The 24,949-nt window shown below is 36.3% G+C and overlaps 3 protein-coding genes and 1 long non-coding RNA gene across 4 annotated transcripts; 2 read left to right on the top strand and 2 right to left on the bottom strand.

Annotated features, from left to right (window-relative positions):
* The first annotated feature begins 78 nt into the window (after nt 1-78).
* LOC129747923 (uncharacterized) lies at nt 79-1,673 on the top strand. The gene is made up of 3 exons (XR_008737603.1): nt 79-579; nt 659-1,098; nt 1,159-1,673. It is a non-coding gene; the product is annotated as an uncharacterized LOC129747923 (long non-coding RNA).
* Nucleotides 1,674-10,909: 9,236 nt separating this feature from the next.
* On the bottom strand, nt 10,910-11,323 carry LOC129743350 (eukaryotic translation initiation factor 4E-like). Its single transcript, XM_055735332.1, has one exon. It carries the CDS (start codon nt 11,321-11,323, stop codon nt 10,910-10,912), a length of 414 nt encoding a protein of 137 aa, XP_055591307.1.
* A 1,332-nt stretch (nt 11,324-12,655) lies between these two features.
* LOC129743349 (eukaryotic translation initiation factor 4E-like) lies at nt 12,656-13,069 on the bottom strand. Its single transcript, XM_055735331.1, has one exon. It carries the CDS (start codon nt 13,067-13,069, stop codon nt 12,656-12,658), a length of 414 nt encoding a protein of 137 aa, XP_055591306.1.
* Nucleotides 13,070-14,815: 1,746 nt separating this feature from the next.
* On the top strand, nt 14,816-15,936 carry LOC129749903 (aprataxin-like). Its single transcript, XM_055745026.1, has 3 exons — nt 14,816-15,129; nt 15,195-15,429; nt 15,494-15,936. The coding sequence occupies exons 1-3, from the start codon at nt 14,971-14,973 to the stop codon at nt 15,661-15,663; spliced, it is 564 nt and encodes a 187-aa protein (XP_055601001.1). The 5' UTR covers nt 14,816-14,970; the 3' UTR covers nt 15,664-15,936.
* Nucleotides 15,937-24,949: the final 9,013 nt, after the last annotated feature.

Here is a 24,949-nt window from a genome sequence, read left to right as displayed (position 1 = left end):
CGTAAAAAAAGATGAAAAATTGAAATCATCGTGACACACTACACGCAAACTTTCGAAAACTTACCGAGTAAGTTATTTTTACGCAACCGAGAGTTTTTCGATGTTAACTTTCTCTTGCATACTTTTTGTTTCTTATTTTGTATGCAACTTAAAAGATATTTCAATAAAACTTTTGCGTTGAGTACTTTTACAACAGCCATTTTGTTTGTCGGACGGACTGAAAATTTTAACGCGTTTAGTTAAAGTTGAAAAACCGAATTTTCCACCTTAAATCGTTATGTGATACAAGTTGAATCAGTGCATGTTATGTCGGTTGCGGTCGGCGGAAGGCATCTAGTTCCAGCGATGATTCTGTTCAGTACCTGCACCAGGATTCGGACCGCTAGATGCTGCAGCAACATGGGAGAAGCCAGTGGTTCCGTCGATGTCAACGAAGGACGGAACATGAGGCGTTCCGGTTGGACGAACCTACTTCTTTAAGTTTCACCAAGCAAAGCTACTGGGAAAAATCAGTCATAATAACACCAGCAGAAAAATTGATGTTCCAGTGTCTCTGGAAGGAGTACCGGTGAGGTCAAGGTATTTTTTTCTAATAGTTTGTCGTAAGGAGCAGTTCTTTCCTAACTGCTATTATTAAAATTAAATGTTTTATTTACAGGAAAAGTAAACACCGTTAAAACTAAGGAATTTCAATGGAAGGAGTTGAAGGAGAAAGTCGACGCCGAAACTGAAAACGCGACCAAGGCAGTGGGAATTAATAAACAGTTGCGGCAGCTTCGGTTGGTGCGATAACGATGTCAATCCCTCCGGTTAGAAAGCCAGTTGAATCACCGGCACTGGCCACCGCTAGCAATTTGCTTACCGTCTTTGTACGATAGGGTCGGCATAGAATTCGTTCTCAGCTATGGATTAGGCCATGGCTGCGACGCTGGCGGCCACCGAAGTTCCCGAGAACCCTGCCCCAAAAATGGATGAACAAGAAACCGCACCGACATGCTGAATCCTGAACAAAAATTACGGCAACAGGATCATCAACTACATTATAACATTCGTTCTGCTGATCCATGCTACATGTGACTTAAATGGTTTTCTATCTTGGTAAGATACAAGTTATTATTGTTTTTAATGAAATTTTGAAATATTTTTGATTTATTGCAGCACACGTTCTTCAAAACCACGTTAAAAATCAAAATTCAGGATGTGGTTCTTGCTTCCGGAACAACAAGCACAGGTACCTGGTGGCAAGCGACAGTGAGGAAACATTCGAGGCAACCTGGGCCAAGATGACTATTCCGAATCGACCCATCGACGGTTTCGAAAGCAACGACTCAAGTGAACACGATAGGCATTTCGATTTCACTTAAACCGGATCAACATTTTTAAGACGACTTATAATTCCGTTTATATATTGTCTTTTAAGGAACCAGATGTGTTCTTACTAATTGAAAATTGATGTTTTTATTAAATTAAATTAAATTTATTCAAATTCAGCTGTTTTTCTTACTACGTAGCGCAAACAATGAAAAATTTCCTTCATTTTAATTCTTCATACAATTCTATGCACCCGCGAGAAAATATAAAAAAACTTTGTAGTGAGTAAAATGCACTAAACTTACGTTGAGTTAAATACGCTAAACTCAATGTTTAGTTTAATGCATTAAACTTAACTTCGAGTCCCTGCACTTTTTGTCCGATTTGCGTACAAAAAAGTTACCGTTGAGTTTTTTATTTTTGCCGTGTATGAGTGTCTTAAAAATGTTTTGCTTTGACATCCCCGCCCAAAGCTTTCCAACAACAGCAAACTTTTTATACAGAGCATGAATAATCGACATTTAGTTCGTTTATGTATATTGGCAACCCAAAACTACTCAAAATTGAATTGGGGAAATACAAATTTTGAGCAACAACCGATATAGTTATAGTGATGGTGTAATCGCAACACATTTTATGAATAAGTCAATTTTTCCGTGTAGACATGTTTTAAAAACCTTTTGTCACCGTATTATTTTTGGACCAACTTACTTTGCATTGAATATTCTAGGGGCACCATAAGGAATATTTAAATAAGGTACACGGTTACGAAAGTTACTCTAATCTGTATAAAAATTCATATACAGTTTCAAGAAAAGTGGCTGATATGAATAAAGCTCTAGTAATTGCTTTTGCTATTTTCGAGCAGTTTTGTGAGTCAAATACTTCGAATGGCATGCATATTTTTAATCCGGAGCAGGTTGAAAGTAAATGTTTTTCTCTTCTTTTTCATATCTAGTCAAGAAAATGCTTTCAAATTTAGCCATTCTAAAGTTCGAGCTAAGTAAAAGCTATCGAAGTAATTGCTTTTTTCTTATTCATACCACCTAGTGTCTCCACTTAGTTTTAAGTTTGGGCACTTTACGCAGAGCGTGAGCAAAAAGCTTTTATACATTCGAAAGCTTTCAGCCAGTTAGTCAATTCTGCACGCAGCGAAAAGATTTTTTATTTCAAAGGAAAGTGCAGCGAAAACAAAGGAAAATTTCCTTTGATTTTGGGATAAATAAAAATTTCTTTGTTTCGAATGCATTTTCGTTTGTTTCAAAGATTTTTTCTTTTGAAAAATCTTTGATTCAAAATATTGATACTTTGAAACAAAAAACAGTTTCTTTTGATTCAAAGTTGTTTTCTTTTGCCATAAGGTAATTTAATTTAGATTTAAAAGCATTTATTCATTGCACCATTTTCTATTTATTCCAATTGGAAGCATTATTTTCTGTAGTTTTGAAATTCCTATTAGGAATTTCAAATAATAAAAAGAAAGGATTTCAAATTTAAAATTTATTTTTATTCACAAATAAATGAAACACTGGGTCACACACTGGTTCACTTCAATCGAATCATCCGGTTTAAATTTTCGTGGACCTGATCGCTGGTGTGGTATCGGGCTCCGCTGTATTGATAAACTGTGGTTTAAATAATATATATTCAGTACTCCACAACAGTGACATGATAGATAGACCATGGTATGAGAGGGACAACAAGGGACAATAACAAGTGCTGGAGTGTACCGCAGCAGGGGATATCTTTAGTTGGTGTTTAGTGTGAGTACAACTAATTATTGGAAGTGGAAGTATCACAAACTGGCGACGAGGATGGGATCCAACTAAAGGTAAAGAGACTTGATCTCGAAGCAATCTTTCCGTATGGGAATTCCGAAGATGCAATTGAACTGAAAATACAGTTGCCTCATTACTGTAACTGTGGAATCGGGGAGGCTGGTGCAATGTGCCTATTTGAATGTAAGTAGCAACAATTTTCTGATTAGGTAGTTAGTTAATTAAATTTAATTTATTCATTAAAATAACGGGAGCCTTAAAGCTAATGTTGTTTCCGATTATAAAAAATTAGATTCAGTTTTGGAATAGTTTTAATTAATCGGAAATATAAATTATTTATGGTTTGAATATTTACCCGTAGCTTAAAAAAAAAAAAAAAAGTAAAGCTGCTGAGATCGTGGAAGGCTCCCATTTGATTCCGAAAAAAAAAGATGTTGGATTTGGTAGATGGAGTGGATTGAAAATTCATGAATAGCTTATTTTAATCAAAGTTGCAAATATTTATTTAGAGATTTCTGTTGAAGTTTAATAAAACATATTAATGCGTCTGATGGTTATCGAGAAAATGTGAATTAGAATATAATGAACCTAGTTATCGAAGAAGAAAACAGATATGTAAATGTAAATTAATACAAATATTTCGAAGTCACCATCGTGGTATCTGACATCGCCTTTTCGTTTACTGCCTGCTGATTTACGACTGTTATTTATAATTTCGATGATTAATGAATGGAGGAAAGGTGTTTCATAGAGGCAGATTTGAATGTTGTGATATCTGCGAACGAAGAACTTAAACATGAATGTTACTGATCATTGAAAGTGTTGATGAACACGGACCTAGTTAAAGGTTGGTTTGAATGTGCTTGGCACGGGTCTACATGACTGGAAGCTACGGATAGCGTTAACATTTCTAAAAGGTGTTGGTAAATGTTATAGAACATGGACCTTATTGAAGGTTGATTTAAATGTGCTTGGCACGGGTCTATATGACTGTTAAATGAATGCAGAAACAACACGGGTACACCAAATTAACGAGCAGTGAAAACGGTGCTCGTGTCCCTAGGCAAGGTTGTCTAGCGATAGAAAAAGGGTGATATATTTTCACTTCAGTGAGGTGTTTAGGCTTTCTTCATCTCTCACAGCAGTGCTGTTGTTCGAGCGCCGACATCGCTCGGCACTTGGTTTCAGTTTCACTCGATTACGAGTGTATAGTAGTTCGTAAACAAAGTAGAGCGCTCTTGAAACAGAAATAGAAACAGAGAAATTTTCGCAATGAGCTGTCGAGTTTGAGAGGTGCTGACTATCCATGGTTTTGAATAAACATGAGTGTTATGAGTTATTTTCGTGTAAGCATGAAAAAAAAAATTACAATATACAAAAAAAAAAGGTCAGGAGATATATCGGTTGACCTATTCATTGACATGCATTGAAGTTATAATCAAGCAATAAGATAAAAATAAAAAAAAAAAAATAATATTTAAGATCGAATTTACCAATGATTGTTTGCTTTTTAAATAATGTACGAGAAATTAAGATACGTTAAGATTTAAATACTTCTGCCATCAATATCAAAATCATCAGAAGTTTAAATTTTAATTATAACCAAGTTGCATCCAAAAACTAGAGGTTTTGGCAAACGTTTTATCTGATAATCTATGTATATGTACTAATATTATTAGGCAGAGGACGAATGATTGAGGAAGTGAACACTTTCTTAAAATCAATAAAAATAGAATAGAAAGTAAAATACGAATACCCCAAGAGTGGTAAAGTATTTCTAATTATCTAAATATTAATATAGCATAAAATTGATATTGTTTGTTATAGTCAGGTTTTTTCACTAGGAGGTTGTAATACGTAGACTTCTTAGTTCAGTCAGTATCTAATAATATCAGAATCTAAGTATACGGTATATTTTTAACATGATTGTTGATTATTAGAGTGGTGCTTCTCTGAAATATGAATAAGTCGGAGAGGCGTGGTATTGTTCCTAAACGGTGAATATACCTTCATTGGATTACTGATAGAGAGAAAACAATCCGTTAGATACATAATTGTTACATAAACGAATGAAGGAAAGACAACGAAGGAATTACATAGAAGAAAAAAAGACAAAAGGAAAATTTGATATTTGTTCCGACATAAATAAAAAAAAAAAATGAAATGATAAGAAGTTATAACCTAGTGGAAGTTCAGTTCACAGTTACAATAAATACGAGAAATTAAGTTTTACAGAATGTAGACTTAACCACTATACTATGTTAAATTGATTTCTGTAAGGTTGATGCTAGGAAAAAAAAGAGATGACATAATGCAATTAGATTCAAGACTAATAATTCCTGTGCTACCTCAAACCACAGAGAACGGAAGGTTAATTGGTTTCGATATGCATGGTTATATTCGTATAATAGGTCTGTCCTAATTCATCATTGCACCTACATATATAAATAAGAGATTTGAAATCTAATAGAAAAGAGGAGATGTGGTATCGGGCTCCGCTGTATTGATAAACTGTGGTTTAAATAATATATATTCAGTACTCCACAACAGTGACATGATAGATAGACCATGGTATGAGAGGGACAACAAGGGACAATAACAAGTGCTGGAGTGTACCGCAGCAGGGGATATCTTTAGTTGGTGTTTAGTGTGAGTACAACTAATTATTGGAAGTGGAAGTATCACAGCTGGATTGGAGCGGTGTCACCTCGGTTGAGGCATCCAGGGACTTGGAAAACCATCTATCGGCCGTGGTCCTGTAAAATTTCAAGCACTTATTGAAAATCTTAAATATTCATTCTTTAATTAATACAAGCTTACCATACTTTAACCTGAATCCTCCTAACTAAGCTAACTCTGATCCACATTTTCACTCGACCAGCCAAACCGTTTTAAATTCTTAATTCTTACTCAATGCAAAAAACCTTCTAAGTTTGAAGTTTTTATTTGAAGAAATTATTCCTTTGCATTGAATACATTTTTCTTTGGTTGAAAGAAAATTTACTTTGTTTCCAAATAAAAATGCAATTGAAAAATGTCTTTTGAATCAAAGAATTTGTTTAAAATCAAAGTCCAAAATTATTCGATTCAACAAATTAATTCTTTCTTTCAAAAATTATTTATTTGAAACAAAACCATAATTCATTGATTCAAAGAAAACAGGAGATTGAATCGAAAAAATTTATTTTTTGAATCAAAGTCAGTTTTGTTTTGTTTCAAAATCCAAGTTTTCTCTGCGTGTGTATATTTTGACATGGGGATGCCCATGCATTTTCAAGATTTCTTAAGAAAAGTAAAAGGTGATTTTTTTTTGAAAAAAAAAAACACAATTCGCTTGCACACTAGATAAAGAATTATTTTTTATTGCCTATTTGAACATTTATAAATACACTATTCTTAACAGAAAATTATCTTTTACATGATGGGTGATGAAACAAAACGCTATTGTATGCAAACACTATAAACTCTAACGGGTTTTTTTTCCTTCTATTCCATGGTAAATAGGAACTCGGTATCGATTTTTGATTACGGCGAATGCGCCAAGACCTTTGTTTTGAGAAAAACGCATTTCAAGTTTCAGAAAATAAAATCAATTTCCTATTTAGCTGCGTACAATCATTTTCCTAAATAAGTCGCTAAAATACTTTCAAATTGATTTAATTTCATCACCCGATCGATAAATATAGCTTTAACGTACTAATTACTTCAAAAAATTAATAAATATAACTGTGGGCCCTTTTACCACAGACTATAGTGCTCTCATTTTGTTGATTCGCCAAATTGGAGCGCCCTTTTGAATTGCAGAATGACTGTTCGCCTTTTGGATCACTCATTAAAGAAGCAATATTCAAGCAAATTTCGGCTTGAAAGCGGGTCCAAATGATCACGCAGAGAAAACTTGGATTTTGAAACAAAACAAAACTGACTTTGATTCTAAAAAATCATTTTTTCGATTCAATCTCCTGTTTTCTTTGAATCAATGAATTATGGTTTTGTTTCAAATAAATATTTTTTGAAAGAAAGAATCAATTTTTCGAATCGAATAATTTTGGACTTAGATTTTAAACAAATTCTTTGAATCAAAAGACATTTGTTCAATGGCATATTTATTTGGAAACAAAGTAAATTTTCTTTCAACCAAAGAAAAATGTATTCAATGCAAAGGAATAATTTCTTAAAATAAAAACTTCAAACTTAGAAGGTTTTTTGCATTGAGTAAGAAGAATTGAAAACGAAAAATCGGTTTGGCTGGTCGTGTGAAAATGTGGATCAGAGTTAGCTTAGTTAGGAGGATTCAGGATAAAGTATGGTAAGTTTATGTTAATTAAAGAATAAATATTGAAGATTAAGTGCTTGAAATTTTACAGGACCACGGACGATAGATGGTTTTCCAAGTCCCTGGATGCCTCAACCGAGGTGACACCGCCCCAATCCAGCGATCAGGTCCACGAAAATTTCAACCGGATGATTCGATTAAAGTGAACCAGTGTGTGACCCAGTGTTCCATTTATTTGTGAATAAAAATAAATTTTAAATTTGAAATCCTTTCTTTTTATTATTTGAAATTCCCAATAGGAATTTCAAAACAACAGAAAATGATGACTCTAATTGGAATAAATAAAAATGGTTCAATGAATAAATGCTTTTAAATCTAAATTAAATTACCTTGTGGCAAAAGAAAGCAACTTTGAATCAAAAGAAACTGTTTTTTGTTTCAAAGTATCAATATTTTGAATCAAAGATTTTTCAAAAGAAAAATTCTTTGAAACAAACGAAAATGCATTTGAAACAAAGAAATTTTTATTTATCCCAAAATCAAAGGAAATTTTCCTTTGTTTTCGCTGCACTTTCCTTTGAAATAAAAAATCTTTTCGCTGCGTGATCACATTAAAACATTAGCACATTCAACGATCTTATAAATACTGATTTTTACATCTCCTCGTCCTGGAAAACAAATTTAAAAAACTTCAATGCCCTTTTGCAATCTCGAAATAACTATTGGCCCTTTTGTTCATGACGAAATTTTGAGGGGAAATGGGCGAATGAACTGTGGGATTACACACTCATAAAAAAAGCTATTCGCCTTATTTAAAAAATTAAATTTAACTTCACTAAAATAAGAAAAATTAAAAGAAGATCATATTTTCGGACGTAAAATAAAGAGTTTAACGCATTTATGTGATAATCTGGATTTGTTTACAGTTGGCGCATTCGCCGTATTCAAAAAACGATACCGAACTGATGCTATCCTGAATACAGGACGGTTCCGAAATTTTATTTTGCAACTCGATCGGCCTCAACTACCAGTACGGATTTTCTTCCGCAATGTCCAGCATGGATTGGAGTAGGGATCATGGTATCTGGAAAAAGGATGAGTTGAATCTTTGAAAATAATAAATAATTTGGTTTGTGAAAAGGTCCTTGGTGGGAAAAATTATTTAAGCCAATATAAAACAAGAAAGCTTAATATAGGAATTCAAACTATAAATTTGTATTTCAAAATTTAAAGCATTTGGGCCTATTCTGAATGCAATTCTACTTTCAAAGCAGTTTTAAAATTCATATTGTAATATATTCAGAGACCAAATTTTTATTTAATGATTCATTTTATGGGTTCGCAATCCAGGTTTATGCAACAGACTTCAAGAAAGTTATCAGTGGCGTCAAAATGGGTTTATCTTGCATCGTAAAAAATAAAAGCCGATATTGCTTAAATTTAGGATTTTCTTTCTCACCTGGCCCGATAGAAAAGGCTCTGCCCCCCTGCTCTCAATGCATACAGCAACCCAACCACATCCATTTTGCCTGTGTCATCGCTAAGATTGAATGCCATCTAGACGTACTCCTGGATCCCCGGTTGAAGATTTTTGATGGGTGCTTTTTGGCTCATTATTTTCATTTGAAACCTACTGTTGATGCATGTTACCTATAGATTGATAAATTTTTATTAGCTTATTTTGAAAGTTGATTTCGTCTGATCATGAGATTCATGAGATCAGACGAAATCAACTTTCAAAATTAATCAATAAATGAATGTACGAGCATTGTAAAGTTCTGTAGCTTTTCTCCGGCAGCAACTCGGAATAGGAACAATATCCTGCGAAGAGAATTAACCACAAGCAGATTAATAATTTATAATGAAACATAAAAAAATAATACAAACCAAAAGCATTCATAGCGCCATTAACCTACAGCCAGTGGCCTTCCGGATCATCGGTCCTCTGACGATGGGAAATGATGGATCAAGTGGTTTTTGGTTAGCTAAAATACAAAACTGAAAGTTAATATCATTTTTCTTATTATTGCTGCTTCCTCTTACTCTGTATGGTTTTTCTTTGAAATTCTATGCCGAAAATATATGCCAACGGCTGCTGCACCTTTTTATTCCATCTTCCGGATTTTGATTTCTGACCGGAAACAACCACATCACCTCTCATATCCATATCCATCATATCCAATAGTTTCCAATCCTTTTCCGGAAATTCCAATTGCGCTGTGACGTAGAAAAAGTAAAAACGAAACAGGAATCGTAATTTTCAGATGGCAGAACAGAATTTTTTTCATGTATAGGTACTTACCAGTTTCCAATGACAAACGATCCGAAATCAAATCAACGGCAAACGAACAATTCAATTTGAGCCGATTTTAAATATTTACGCGGTCTATTTACAAAAAAGGCACTTTTAATTATAACCTCTATGCGCATCACCATCAAAAAGCTTTGGAAATCGCTTTGACATCCCCTTCCAACACAATTCCAACAACAGCAAACTTTTTATACAGAGCATGTATAATCGAGTTTTAGTCCAAGTATGTATATTGGCAACCCAAAACTACCCAAAATTGAATTGGTGAAATGCAAACTTTGAGCAACAACAGGTTAGTTTTAATGAAGGTGTAATCCTAACACATTTAATGAATTACTCAAGTTTTCCGTGTAGTGTCGAGAGCCATATTGGATTTTTTTTGTGACGTCACAAAAACGAATATATCGAAAATTTATATGCGAATGGCAGAAATTTCAAAGAAAAACATGTTTTAGAAAGAAAATGAATTTCAATTTCATTTTGATTGTGTTGTAAGACCTCTATTTCACTATGTTATGAAATTTTCTGGTCCTTTGAAGATTGTATTATGTTTTTTTCTCATTTTAATAATGAACGCAATGTCATCTTGAAGCTAAAACCACAGAGCTAAAACGTTCAAAAACGAAGATAAAATCTACTTTAAAAAGGTCTAGCTGGTAGTTATTGAGTGTTCAACTGATTGTCATGATTTTTATCCAATCGGTTTACCATATTCAATTCTTATGTAGAACAATGAACATCAATTGATTATTGTTAACTCGATTTCCTAAAATGCGAATAAATAATTGTGGTTTCATATCAAAGTTTGTTTTTTGATAACTTTTTTGTAATAAGGATCTTAAACTGCACTGACTTGATCATTTTCATGGAAGACTTTGAACTAATTTTTAAGTTTTGCAAATTTGAGTAGGGAAAATCCACCATTTTTTCGAACTTCGATGGTCTATTTCATACAAAAATTACTCGAAAATCCAACTTTTTTCGTACCAATCTTGAAGAGCAAGAATCCTTCTGGAATAACAGATATTAAAAGTGGAACATTTCCAGCAAATTCTTCAAATTATCAATGAAAAAGGCAAATTTCCTAGTAAATTTGTAACAGATGGTTTCTCATGGTCGTCGCCACAATGAAAAACGAGAACATAATTTAAAATTTTCTAATGGCCACTTTTATTTCACCCACCCAATCTCCTTCATCACAATGATGGTTCGGACGTGGTAAAAAAAATCGACTTACGGCTTTCTCATGACGGTGGAGGTCCAAATCGCAATTTCATCCCGTTCTTGGCGCTGCTGCTGGAGCACGTTGATCACCCACCGGCCGCCGCGGAAATTCTTCTCGTCTTCCCACATGGTGCGAATGCCCTGCTTGAACATCGAATAATCGCACCCGGTCTTCAGGTCCGACGGGCTCCTGATTTGGTTGTACAATCTCCAGAAGTCCTCAACGGTACCGACGGTGGCCACCTCGTTCAGATTGTCTCCCCACGACTTGTTCTTATCCGGTTCCTGATACCAGAGCGTCCACTGGAATTGCAGCGGATTCTTGATGATGCGATCCGGATCGACGATGCCGTACTGCTCGGTATGATTTTGCTCGGCGCTCCCCCGTCGTCGCTCAACCTCCTCATCGGTTTCGCCAGCCATGATTGCAAATTGGCTCAGCTCGTCAGCTCGTCGAAATGTCTGTCCAGACACGTTGATTGAAACAGGGGACAGGAAAATTTTGCTTCGCTGGGGCTTTTCGCGGGAAATCCGCCACACTTTTCGAACTTCGTCTTGTCGCAGCCTCGACCGATCTCCGGAAATATCCGATGACAGTTATTTTTCTTTTTTTTTTCCGTTTTTCGTGGACTGTGGGCTGTCGGGTTTTTCTTTTTAAAGTTCGATACAGTGGGCCAAATCTGGTCGAACAAGTTGATTTGTTTTTGATTAGGGTTGGGTTTTCTAACTCTATTTTTGCTCAAATCACACCATAACAAAAGCTCTAAAATTCAACTGTAACACAACATTGCTGCTTTGGTAGAAATTTTCATGGATTATGATAGAAATCCATGAAAATTTCAAAACCACGCCACAAGGAGTTCGAGGGAAAGAAATGATCGACTACATTCCGAGCATACCTCGGAAGCGTAACACCTACTGCAGAGGTGTCTAAAACTTAATACATAAATACATAATACATAAACACATCATAATAAACTCAAAGCCAACGAATCTTGGCAAAAATATCTTTACGCCAACGAATTATGGCAAAGATTTAACTAAAACTAAAGACGAAACTCAACGCCAACATATCTTGGCAAATGATGTCGATCTATACCAGCAGACCTGGCAAAAATTTCCTCGAATCCTGAACCAAACGACTAAAAGACTTTCACCCAAGCAGCAAAACAAGCATATTAAATCATGTAGCCATTGAAGAGAATAATAGCTGTGATTTTACAGTGAGGACTAAACAGAACTAAAAGCAACAGTTATCTCAGGAAAAGAGGGATTTAATCCTCTTAATTACCAAGGGCCCGGAATAGAGGTTATACCGCGCCTCCAGATCGCGTTCCTTTTGATTTTTCCTTGGTAACCCCCTTGATAACTGTGCATGATGTATTGCAATGTAAATAAATAATTTAAGTAAATTTCAATTCACAACAATATCGAATAAATAACACGATACTTATGATTACACAATAATATGGTGTGATATACGAGAAGAGCAATAATGAAATAATGATAAGTACAATTATCGAATATTAAAAATCATAATAATTGTAAGTGGACGCAAAGTCCCTAAAATTTGTCGAACTAATAATCAAAGTGGTTCGATTTAGTTGGGCGCCATATGTAACAGATGGTTTCTCATGGTCGTCGCCACAATGAAAAACGAGAACATAATTTAAAATTTTCTAATGGCCACTTTTATTTCACCCACCCAATCTCCTTCATCACAATGATGGTTCGGACGTGGTAAAAAAAATCGACTTACGGCTTTCTCATGACGGTGGAGGTCCAAATCGCAATTTCATCCCGTTCTTGGCGCTGCTGCTGGAGCACGTTGATCACCCACCGGCCGCCGCGGAAATTCTTCTCGTCTTCCCACATGGTGCGAATGCCCTGCTTGAACATCGAATAATCGCACCCGGTCTTCAGGTCCGACGGGCTCCTGATTTGGTTGTACAATCTCCAGAAGTCCTCAACGGTACCGACGGTGGCCACCTCGTTCAGATTGTCTCCCCACGACTTGTTCTTATCCGGTTCCTGATACCAGAGCGTCCACTGGAATTGCAGCGGATTCTTGATGATGCGATCCGGATCGACGATGCCGTACTGCTCGGTATGATTTTGCTCGGCGCTCCCCCGTCGTCGCTCAACCTCCTCATCGGTTTCGCCAGCCATGATTGCAAATCGGCTCAGCTCGTCAGCTCGTCGAAATGTCTGTCCAGACACGTTGATTGAAACAGGGGACAGGAAAATTTTGCTTCGCTGGGGCTTTTCGCGGGAAATCCGCCACACTTTTCGAACTTCGTCTTGTCGCAGCCTCGACCGATCTCCGGAAATATCCGATGACAGTTATTTTTCTTTTTTTTTCCGTTTTTCGTGGACTGTGGGCTGTCGGGTTTTTCTTTTTAAAGTTCGATACAGTGGGCCAAATCTGGTCGAACAAGTTGATTTGTTTTTGATTAGGGTTGGGTTTTCTAACTCTATTTTTGCTCAAATCACACCATAACAAAAGCTCTAAAATTCAACTGTAACAAATTAACAGATTTTTCGTAATTGTGACGTCGCAGTGTGTACTAATACTAAAGCAGGGCTTTTTCATTATTCGATCGATATTAAAAACATCTAAATGTTGCAATTGAATTTTATTTTTAAGTTAATAGTCCCTAAACTGATACGATACGAGCAATTGGCATTATTAACTCAATAAAAACCCATCCCCACGTCGAACATAATCAGCGTGTATGGAAAATTAAACCAATACTAGACAAAAAATGCCAAGCGTGCAGGTTGGGGTTCAAGGCACCCAATTCGGGGAAAAGAAAAACGGGGCGTGCAACAAAGGTTGTCAAGAATTGCCACGCGGGAAAAAACGGGTCATCGGCAAGAAAGCGTGCGGTTCGATTGTCTCGTGGCTTGGAAAAATTAAAAAGTCGCGTTTCGTGTTCCCCGGAGTGGCAACCTAGTTACCCACGACTTTGCCCTAACTGCTGTTATCATGTTCGGTTATTAATTCAGAAGTCCACTATTTTTGCCCGAGATTTGAACCTCAAGCAGGCGGTTGCACCCCGTAAAAGTTGTCAGTGTTAGGGGTAAGCATAAGGGAAAAGTTTTGCCCCGCGCGAGTGGAGATAAACGAAAACGGCATAAGTTACCGGAGAAGCGAGGTTTCCAGTGCTACTCGCCTCATTTGGAGTGCCGTACCATCGTTCGAATGTGCGAATCATAGGCCGATATTGTGAAAATCGACAACTACAGCAGTCCGCCATCCAAGACAAGCTCCACCAGCGCGTCATCCGAGACGGAACCGGCACTCGAGGCGCAGATGCAGGAGAACCACCAGCAACAAAAGAGCGTGTGTATGCTTCCAGACCTTCAGCCTGTGTTTACCTGTGAAAATATTACAAATCCGAACGTGAAAGCCTCTCGCCAACAACAACAACATCAGCAGCCCCCTGGTAGACCCCAGGAGGCGCCACAGAAGTAGGGCGGAGAAGATCCCTCCAAGGACGACGAAATGAAGAGCGGTAAGTGCACGCATTTCGGGGAAAATGGGAGAGTTAATTGATTGCCAAAATAGAAATTTAGCTAAATTCTTCAATTATTTATTTATGTGGCGCCGACCACAATCAGCCTCCATAATAAATGGCGCCCAACGTGGGGCTGGGTTTTTATTGAGTTAATAATGCCAATTGCTCGTATCGTATCAGTTTAGGGACTATTAACTTAAAAATAAAATTCAATTGCAACATAAATTTCTCAACAACTTTAATTTCCTTTTGATTTTTTTATTCCAAAATTGAGCTGAAAACTGTTGCTTAAAATGTACCCAAATATAGGCTGTGTTTTCTCAGCGTGTAGAATTGTAAAAAGGAAATCAAAACAGGAACTGCGAAACAAACGCTTCGATAAATTCTGAGAACATTTAATATCGCTTGCCAAACCGGAAAAGGTGGAATTTCGAATTTAAAAATCAGATAATTTGTTTGCCCTGATTTCAAATCCAACGGCTCTAATTTCCATTTTCTAGCAGTAGTAAACGTGTTCTGTAACCCGGCAAATCTTCAATCTTCGTAGTCATGAGAGGGGATCGATCAAACGCCCTGCTGTGGGATCTAGCATTACCGTCCAATCATGTAATGAAAACCGATTTGGCGGTTGTCATGAGGGACAAATTTCCCAAGTTTCAGTTCCACTATTTGGTGCTACCCTGGGAGGATATCGATAATCAGTATCAGGTAAATTTTTGGAAACTTTTTCGTTTCTAAAAAAAATCGAAATAAAAATTCCTTTCCAAATTCAGCTGCAACCGCGCCACATTCCGCTGTTGGAAGAAATGCGCCGGCTAGCATTGGCTACGGTTAAGCGTGTTGCCTCCAAGCAATGTCCGGAAGACCGTTTTATGATGGGCTTCCACATGAAGCCTACCAAGCGTCGGCTGCATCTGCATTGCTTCTCGCAGGATTACGTTTCCGGTTTGATGAAATCAGCCGACCACTGGAACGGATTCATGACTGGCTATTTGATGTCGGTGGATGGTAAGTTTAGTTTTGTTCTTTAGTGTCTTCAAAAAATCAAAAGCATTGGAAACTTAATTTCTAGATATTATCCGAGAGCTGCAAGAAACTGGTTGCGTTCGTCGACGATCGGAATCGGTCATTGCTGAACACGTACGAACTCCACTCAAATGCAATCAATGCAACTTCCAGCCAGCTTATATGAGCTTGCTGAAGCAACACCTTCAAACAGAACACCAGCGATACTCAAAATAGCTTGGATGTTCCATTTATGATTTAATGGTTTGTCCATTATTTTTCTTTTAAAAATTCATCAGTTTAGTATAGATTTATTTAGAACTGCAATTAACCCTTTAGATTTGAGGAAGTTTGAAGAATTTTTAGAATAAGTTCTAATTCAGTTGAGCTCAGCTCATTCTATGGAATAGTTTTTTTTTTGTAAACTAAATTGAGGTTTGCAATCTGATTTTCTTTTATCTAGCTAAGTTTTCTTTCTGTAAATGATGCAACCGTGAATAAAGCTGCGAATCTTCAATACGTGATGATTATTTCGTGATTAAAAATTAGGGAAGCGATTTTCTAGCTTTCAAATGTTTAGAGTAAAATTGTAGCAAATGTCCTTTGCCACCAGGTCGAACTGCATTCAACTGACTGGGTAAGATTTTCACATCCAACAGTGTGGTGCCTCTACTTAAAACATATGCGCATACCAAAGTTTTATTTGGAATAAAATATTTTCCGAAACAAGCTTAAGTTGTGGTGTGTTGCATGTTCTCCAGCTTGAAAGCTACTAATGCTACCAATTTGGAACAAAACTGATCTGCTGCTGCAGCAGGAATATGGCACGCACGTGTTTCCGTTTCTCTGTTTAGGTTTAAGTTTGATTCTCTCTTTCTAGTTGGTTTTCGTATCAGCTGGTATGGCTCCGAGGAATTCTTATTTGTTGGTCTGTATTGAATTTGTTAGATTTGTTTATGATTTCATTCTTTCCTGGCGCTAGTTTATTTTACCCAATTTAGCTCACTGTCATATAAGATCATGGTTTCTGAATTTTGATTCTTCATCAAGTTTTAAAGACTAAGAGACGGTCTAAATTATTAATAATTTATAGGGAATGTAGATTTTGCCGAGTTCCGGGAACGTAAATAGAGATGGATTGGGCACATTCTGCGAAGAGATGAAAATGAGATTAGCAGAGAGGCGCTTGAATGGAATCCAGAAGGACATCGAAGGAGAGGCAGACCCAGAAGCTCGTGGCGACGTAGCCTAGCCGCAGAAATACGATCTGTCGACGAGAACTTTAACTGGGACCTAGTGAGCTGGCTCTGCATCGTCAACAGTGGAGGTCTTTTATTACAGCCCTATGCGCCGGAGAATCGACGCGAGATCATGAAGTAAGTACCTAAGTAGATTTTTTCTGAAATAAAAAATAACTTTATGAAGGATTAATCACCATATTTTTTGTTTGAGAAAAGTGATATCCTTTTTAGTAGGGACATCTAAAGATTATGAATTTTTTTTTATATAGATGGATAGAAGATTAGATGAAATGAAAGATGGTGAAAATGAGCGGGTAGAATTTATTTAGAAGCATTATCATCACATATCAAACTTTTGTTCCTAGCGGGCCTACTACTATGAAGTGGTAGATACAGATAGAGTTGCATCTACCATCACACATTAGTAGGCCAAGTGTGGTCCGCCCCGCAAGGGAAAACTTGCAGTGCGGACGAACAAATAGATGATATGTGATCGCTCAGACGTCAAGAAATAGGCTCCAGCATGCGAACAAGTCAAGCTTCATCGGTCGATACACTCCATTTATATCTGGCATGTCATTTTCTTAATTTTTGTCACTTATGCTTTTTTTTTCTTTTTTGTCATTTTCTCATTTGTATTATTTCGTCATTTTGTCATTTGGTCATTTTTGTCACATTGCCATTTTTGTTATTTTTATCCGTTGTTCATTTGGTCATTTTGTCTTTTTGTAATTTTTGTCATCTTTTAATTTTTTCATTTTTTTTATATATTTTTATTTTTGTTTGTATGTCTTTTTTTTTTTTAATTTTTGCCATTTTTTTATTTTTTATTTTTCTATCCTTCCATTTTTTCATATTTGTCATTAGGACACTTTGTCATTTTTTCTTTTTTATTATTTTTGGCTGTTACCATTTTTCAATTTTTTCTGTTTGTCTTTGTTTTTAATTTTTGTCATTTTGTCATTTTGTCAATTTTTTATTTTGTCTTTTTGTTACTTTTCCACTTTTTTCCAATTTTTGCCATTTTTGTGATACACATTTCTCATTCTTGTAATTTTGTCACTTAGTTTTTGTCTTTTTTCAGTTTGTCATTTTATCATTTTTTAAAAAGTTTCATCTTTTTATTTCGTTATTTTAATTTTTTTTTCTCAATTTTGTCACATGTGGTTTTGACCGTGGCACACAGGGGTAAAACATGAAAAAGGCGATCAAAACTGTTTTCTGCCGAAACTGTTCGTTTTAGACCTATAGTGTCTTCGAGACAAATGACCAGCATTACAAGGGCTAAAAAATGAGTTTTTAAAAAAATTGATTAATCCACCAAGTAGTGAGTTAGAAAAACTAACTTTTTTAATATCCATTTTAGAGCTGTATTGTCTGAGAAAAGTTTTTAGCTTGTACCAATTTTAGCAACTTTGCTAAAGAAGTCATAGCTGTAACATTAATCGTTTCAAAGTTATGACAATTTTTAGAAAAATAACACCAATTTTCCGTTTTTTCAACATAACTTTTTTGCGCTTGATTTTTCATATAAAATATGTTCTAGAGAGTTTTGAAGACAAAAAAGTTGTACACTTTTGCTGAATACACTGTATAGAAATTTTGAAGTTTAAACGAGATATCTTAAAAATACTTAACAAAAATAGTAATTTTGAACTGGTTATATCTCCTGAGTTCGGACGAGTTCGGTTACATATTTTACAGTTTTGCAATCAGAAAAGTATCGCCTTTCAAACAATGTACAATTAAAAGTGGCCAATTGTGACCTTCATAGCGTAAATGTCAATAGAAGTGAGCCGAAAGTGAAGTTTTTATACTAATTTGAGCATAACTATTACTATTTGGCTACAACATGTAGGATTCCTATCAGTAGGCCTACTTGAACCACTTGGACTTGAGATGGTAGATGGGCTCAAATTAGTATAAAAACTTCATTTTTATCTCACTTCTATTGACATTTACACAATGAGGATCACAATTGGCCACTTTTAATTGTATATTGTTTGAAAGGCGATACTTTTCTGATTGCAAAACTGTCAAATATGTAACCGAACTCGTCCGAACTCAGGAGATATAACCAGTTCAAAATGACTATTTTTGTTAAGTATTTTTAAGATATCTCGTTTAAACTTCAAAATTTCTATACAGTATATTCAGCAAAAGTGTACAACTTTTTTGTCTTCAAAACTCTCTAGAACATATTTTATATGAAAAATCAAGCGCAAAAAAGTTATGTTGAAAAAACGGAAAATTGGTGTTATTTTTCTAAAAATTGTCATAACTTTGAAACGATTAATGTTACAGCTATGACTTCTTTAGCAAAGTTGCTAAAATTGGTACAAGCTAAAAACTTTTCTCAGACAATACAGCTCTAAAATGGATATTAAAAAAGTTAGTTTTTCTAACTCACTACTAGGTGGATTAATCAATTTTTTTAAAAACTCATTTTTTAGCCCTTGTAATGCTGGTCATTTGTCTCGAAGACACTATAGGTCTCAAACGAACAGTTTCGGCAGAAAACAGTTTTGATCGCCTTTTTCATGTTTTACCCCTGTGTGGCGTGGGCGTGATTGAGTGCTCATTTATATCACTTTGATATAAATGGGTATACCTTGACGTATAACAACATTAAATATAGAATAGTGAGAGTATCACAATTCAGCGTTGTTATAGGCATCAACGGATCACTTCCGACCATAAGTGAAACGGAACCCCTAGATGCCGGTCCCACGGCTTTTAACTAAACCTCAATCACATGGTCAATCTGGTCCTATCAGAAATGATTGTTTGACCTTTTATTGTCATTTTAATGTTCTTTTCTATTTTTCTTAATCTTTTCTATTTTTCAGATCATTCGGAGGTGGAGTTTTTTTTTCTCTCTTCAGATGTATTCAAATAGTTGGAAAGTTAGAAAGGAGTAGGTTAACATATTCAAATACCATATTCCTCCCCAATGCTCCAGTGGATGTGTATTTGCGGTTTATGAATTACGATGGCTTATTCTTAAATCTAGCTTTTTTCAATCACTGGGGGATAATTGGATGGAAATGATATTTTGTGGTTTAAGGTTTGTGAAACGGATCTGTCACCTGAGTTGTTTTGATAGTATTATAGTTCAAAGCAAACAGTCTTGGCAATTTTTAAATCTCATTCAAAAGAAGGCATTCAACTATGTGAGGCAGGTAGGGTAGGACAATGCTCAAACAGTAAGATAGGCTCTTATATCCATATTTTGGTGAATTCGCATGATTGTGATGATGTTGTGATAGGAATAAGGTAGCTTACTTCTACTATTAATTTGAGCTAGAATTTTTATTAGTTTGAAATAGGCTTGCTTCAAAAAGCAAACAGGCTCTCACATCCATATTTTGGTAAAATAGTATGGTTCTATGATATGACAGGAACAATGTAGCTTACTTCTACCATTAATTTGATCTAGGTTTATTATGAGTTTAGGCTAGGCTTCTTCTTATATATTGATAGATGATATGATGTATGATGTAAATAAACATCCTATGTAGCGTGGCACGGCCCGTTTGCAGCGAACTATTCGCACATTACAACTTGATCCCGATTTCCCACTAGTTGACTAAAATTGCCTTTGAGTGGACTGTTCCAAGGGAATGAATGTACAAGTAGAGTAACTTGTACGATTCTGTAGGGTAAGGATTAGGGGTCTCCACCGAAAGTACAATTTATTGTCAAGCAATAGAAAATCGAGCTGTTGTCATATGGAATGTTCCATAGGATGTGAAGACGAACCCTCCTTTTCTCTGCGATATGTTAGTGAGGGTAACTGCCCAGTGCACTCTACCCTCCACATCGTTTCGATCAGGTGTCCGGATGACCCTTCCCCACCCCCTCAATATATAAAAATACGCATATGTTAAAGAATGAGTAATTTTGAAAATTATAGCAAACCTGTGATTCTGAAATAAATAAAATATTAATAATATGCAAACGATCTTAATAAATGATTTTGATACATAGAAACAGATTAAAAAAACATTAAACAAATGTTGAGAAATTGCGAAAAAATAACAGTTGAAAAAATAGCTCGATGTGTACATTCATTCTTCATTCGTAGTTACAGTTTTTTTTTTTTAATTTCCAATGTTTAATTTCCTCACTGGAGGATTCACCATCTTAGATTTCAATTTCAACTTTTTCATACAATTCTTCTGCTCTATTTTTAACTTGTCCATATCACTCACAATATTGTGCCAATCATGCTCTGGATCAAAATCTAGCCTCTGGAAATCTGCTTCTAGCATCTTTTTCCAAGTCAAGTCAGAAAGTTATAAAACTTGAGTTTTCTTTATGTACGTTAAAAGAAATCAACAAAACTTTCATTCAGTTCTCTAATATTTTCTATGCTAACAACTCCTCCTATTTTGCAAGTTATTCGGTGGAGGATTATACTGGTAACACTTTTTCCTTCTCCAGAAGAAAAGACTGTTTAAATAAATTTATCTTTGAACAATCCACTTATTTCAGAAAAATGATCATGCAGAATCTGTACCATCTCGGATAGTGAATATTTAGATAGGGCAATCGAACTTGAGTGAAGAATGAATGACTTACCAGAAGTGTACTCAATCGCTCCTCCACGCTTGAAATGAAAAACAAAATCAATTAGGGAAAAAAGAAAATGAAGATATTTGTAGAAGTGGAAAAAAAACTGGGATTCGAGCTCAACACTCATATCGCCCCCACTGCTCGAAACTTTTACCCCCTGATTTAACCCCGTCACTGTAACGAGCTTCCAGAGAGACGTGCCCGATCGATTACTCTCTCTCCGATTTCTCTCTGTTCGCCTTCACACATACCACAATAACCTCTCGGGTAAACACAACGGAATCAAACTTGCATGTGAATTTTTTTTCCTGCGCTCTTCCCTCTTTGAACTTCGCCACCAAAACCGATTGGATTATTTTCCCTCCCACCCTAATCACCAGCTTCTCTTCTTCAAAACTAAATCTCGATGAACACCGCCGACATGATGCCATTGAAACCTTTAGCTTACGTTCGCTCACACATACACTCAAATCCACCCACGAGCGGCATGAAATTTTGATCTCCACGTTCCCGCATCCGCCATTTATCGAAAGAATTGTTCCCGCACATCACCACCATTCTCAGGATTTTCCCCAAGTTGCACCTACACTCCCAGAACCACCACAATTAGCATGTGTTCAATCCTAAAACTTTGATGAATTCTTCCTCGAAGAAATCACAACTATCTTCATTCACCCCTCTGCAATTCTTCCAAATCACTTCCTAACCCCCAACGCCACGCGAAAAACACCACCATTTTTTAACCATAACATCGTTTTACATATAAGCAACACCAAATGCTCCATTTTAAAACCCCTTTCTTTCGCGGTGCATTTCCATCTTCAATCCTAAAACCTCTTTCACAAATCCCATCCATATAACTGAGAGCAGCGCGAACCGGCGAGCACAAGAGCAACGCACAATCGAACGACGACGGGTAGCAAAAAAACGACCGTTCAGCACGACGCTCGAAAGTCGAAACGCGAATGCGTTTTAGGCTGATGTCATGCTGAAGCAACTAGCAACGCAACGCAACGCAACGTTCCAATAAGATTGCGTTGCAACGCATTGGTATGTCATGCTGGCGCGACCTGTGACTTTGAAATTCCCTACAAATCATCACTTCTCTACATCTGATAATGCTTTGAATCGTCTCCTTTCTTTCGGGAGCCATCAAAAACTCATCAAATCACGACCCGGATTGCAAGAATGCCAAAATTTGAACCGACAAAATTCCTTGTTTTTTTTTGCGGGAACTAAGATTTCATGAAAATTTTCTCGCCGATTAAGATATTTTTTAGTTTATTATCACAAGTTCGGACAGATCTTCGTACTATATTGCTTAAAACCCAGAATCACTACTTCAAATCGAGAAAAAACAATATTCCTATTGGATTTCCTACTAGTCGCGCTACAAAACACATTGGCATCAGATTGGTCGCGCTATACAAAGCGACCAGTATGACAGGTCTGCGCGATTTCCATGGAGATCAAATGAGAGCTGGTTAGTCGTGTGAACGTTGCGTTGTAGGTCGCGTTGCTAGTTGCTTCAGCATGACATCAGCCTTAGGCTGATGTCATGCTGAAGCAACTAGCAACGCAACGCAACGCAACGCAATCACGCGACAAACCAGCTCTCATTTGATCTCCATGGAAAAAGCGCAGACCTGTCATACTGGTCGCTTTGTAAAGCGCGACAAATCTGATGCCAGTGTGTTTTGTAGCGCGACTAGTAGGAAATCCAATGGGAATATTGTTTTTTTCTCGATTTGAAGCAGTGATTCCGAGTTTTAAGCACAATAGTACGAAGATCTGTCCGAACTTGTGATAATAAACTAACAAATATCTTAATCGGCGAGAAAATTTTCATGAATTCTTAGTTCCGGCAAAAAAACAAGGAATTTTGTCGGTTCAAATTTCGGCATTCTTGCAATCCGGGTCGTGATTTGATGAGTTTTTGATGGCTCCCGAAAGAAAGGAGACGATTCAAAGCATTATCAGATGTAGAGAAGTGATGATTTGTAGGGAATTTCAAAGCGACAGGTCGCGCCAGCATGACATACCAATGCGATGCAACGCTTTCTTATTGGAACGTTGCGTTGTGTTGCGTTGCTAGTTGCTTCAGCATGACATCAGCCTTAGATATTGATAGATGATATGAACTAAAACTCTTTTTTTTTCTCTTTTCTTTTTTTTCTGTTTTCTTTTCATGTATCGTGGCATGTACTATCGACAAATCATTTGGTCCAATGATGACGTTGAGCGAACCTTCAAGCCATCCCCTAACATCATGGGACCCAGACGTTGGCTTTCGCATGACATGGTTGCCAGCCCAAGGATCTAACCATAAATCAACTGCTGAAGATGGTGTCCTGTAACTTGGTGAGATCCTTCCTTTTTATTTTTAATATTTTCAATGCGCCCATAAACCGTAGTATGTAGATGCTTGGGGAGTATGTAGAGGCCAGTCTCGAACCCACCCTTGTCCTTCCTCCAACTGGTATCGGGAGGGGTTGGTTTATTATCTTGAACTGCATTTTATCCATATTCCATGGATATAATGAAGTGCTTGATGGTTTAACCAACGTCTCAAGATCGCTTACTATTCTACGCTGCCTTCTCTAAACTTTAAATTTTCTTCTCCAAACTATTCTAATTTTCATTTCCAGCGTCAGCTCCCCGAGCTATTTAAACGCCATAAAAAAAAAAAAATGTCACATGTGGTTTTGACATATTTTTCATTTTTTTTGTTGTTTTTGTGATTTTTGTCATTAAATCAGTTTGTCATTTTTGTGAGTATTGTATTTTTCGTCATTTTTTTTTTAAATGCTCATGATGCTATTCTACGTTTTATCGTGTGATTTTTTCTTTTTGGTTGTTATGTATCTGCCATTTTCTCTTTCTTTAATTTTTTTTTCATTTTATCACTTTGACTTTTACAAAATATTTCGTTCATTTTTCATTTTTAAATTTGGCGTATATGATCACTTGTAATTTTCGTCATTATTATCAGCTAGAGCATGGATCACCCAAAATCTGGACGCATTAAGAAGGGTCTATCGAAATAAAAATGTTTGCACTCAAAAGTTTTTTTTATTGCTTTTTAAAAGAAAAACAATAAAAAGATTATTCCGATATTGTTTTGATGAAATTTCGAACTTTTCGTTGAGTATCACTCATGATAGTTTGGACACCCTATTCGTTGACCTCAGCGGCCATTTTGTTCCACAATCTCTTCATCTCTGTTGCATTTCGAGTCGTCCTATCATTCTTCTTCATTTTCTGCTTGACAATTGCCCAAAATTTGTCGACAGGGCGGGATTCAGGGCAGTTGGGTGGGTTGATGTCCCTTTCGACAAAATCAACCCTTTGGCCCGTTACCACTGAAGTACTTTTTTGCTGTAGTGGCAGCTTGCCAAATCTGTCGAAAACTTAACTGGTCTTTTGTGAGATCTAATGAACTAAAAAAAGTTTTTCAGGCACTCCTCCTTGTACATTTCGGAGTCCATGGTCTTGTTTTTCACAAAAATCAGGGTTTCTCGTCCGCAGCTGCAAATACCTTGGCAGACCAAATACTTTCTTGCAAACTTATCGGCAAAAACGAAATTGAACTTGGCGGGGACATTACCTAAACAGTGCGTCCAGGTTTTGTGTTTATTATTTGTGTCGTATTTGTAATTTGGCATATTTTTGTCCTTTTCTCTTCGTTACTTGCAACCATAATT

The sequence above is a fragment of the Uranotaenia lowii genome, chromosome 2, assembly GCF_029784155.1.
Source record: "Uranotaenia lowii strain MFRU-FL chromosome 2, ASM2978415v1, whole genome shotgun sequence".
NCBI classification, from domain to species: domain Eukaryota; kingdom Metazoa; phylum Arthropoda; class Insecta; order Diptera; family Culicidae; genus Uranotaenia; species Uranotaenia lowii.
Note: the sequence above shows the minus strand (reverse complement) of the source record. Positions and strands in the feature narration are given on the sequence as shown.

Bases quoted from the DNA above. Each gene is read 5' to 3' on its own strand.
- LOC129743350 (XM_055735332.1), bottom strand. From the start codon at position 11,323: ATGGCTGGCGAAACCGATGAGGAGGTTGAGCGACGACGGGGGAGCGCC.
- LOC129743349 (XM_055735331.1), bottom strand. From the start codon at position 13,069: ATGGCTGGCGAAACCGATGAGGAGGTTGAGCGACGACGGGGGAGCGCC.
- LOC129749903 (XM_055745026.1), top strand. From the start codon at position 14,971: ATGAGAGGGGATCGATCAAACGCCCTGCTGTGGGATCTAGCATTACCG. The intron at 15,130-15,194 runs GTAAATTTTTGG...TTCCAAATTCAG, and splicing joins ATATCGATAATCAGTATCAG to CTGCAACCGCGCCACATTCC. The intron at 15,430-15,493 runs GTAAGTTTAGTT...CTTAATTTCTAG, and splicing joins CTATTTGATGTCGGTGGATG to ATATTATCCGAGAGCTGCAA.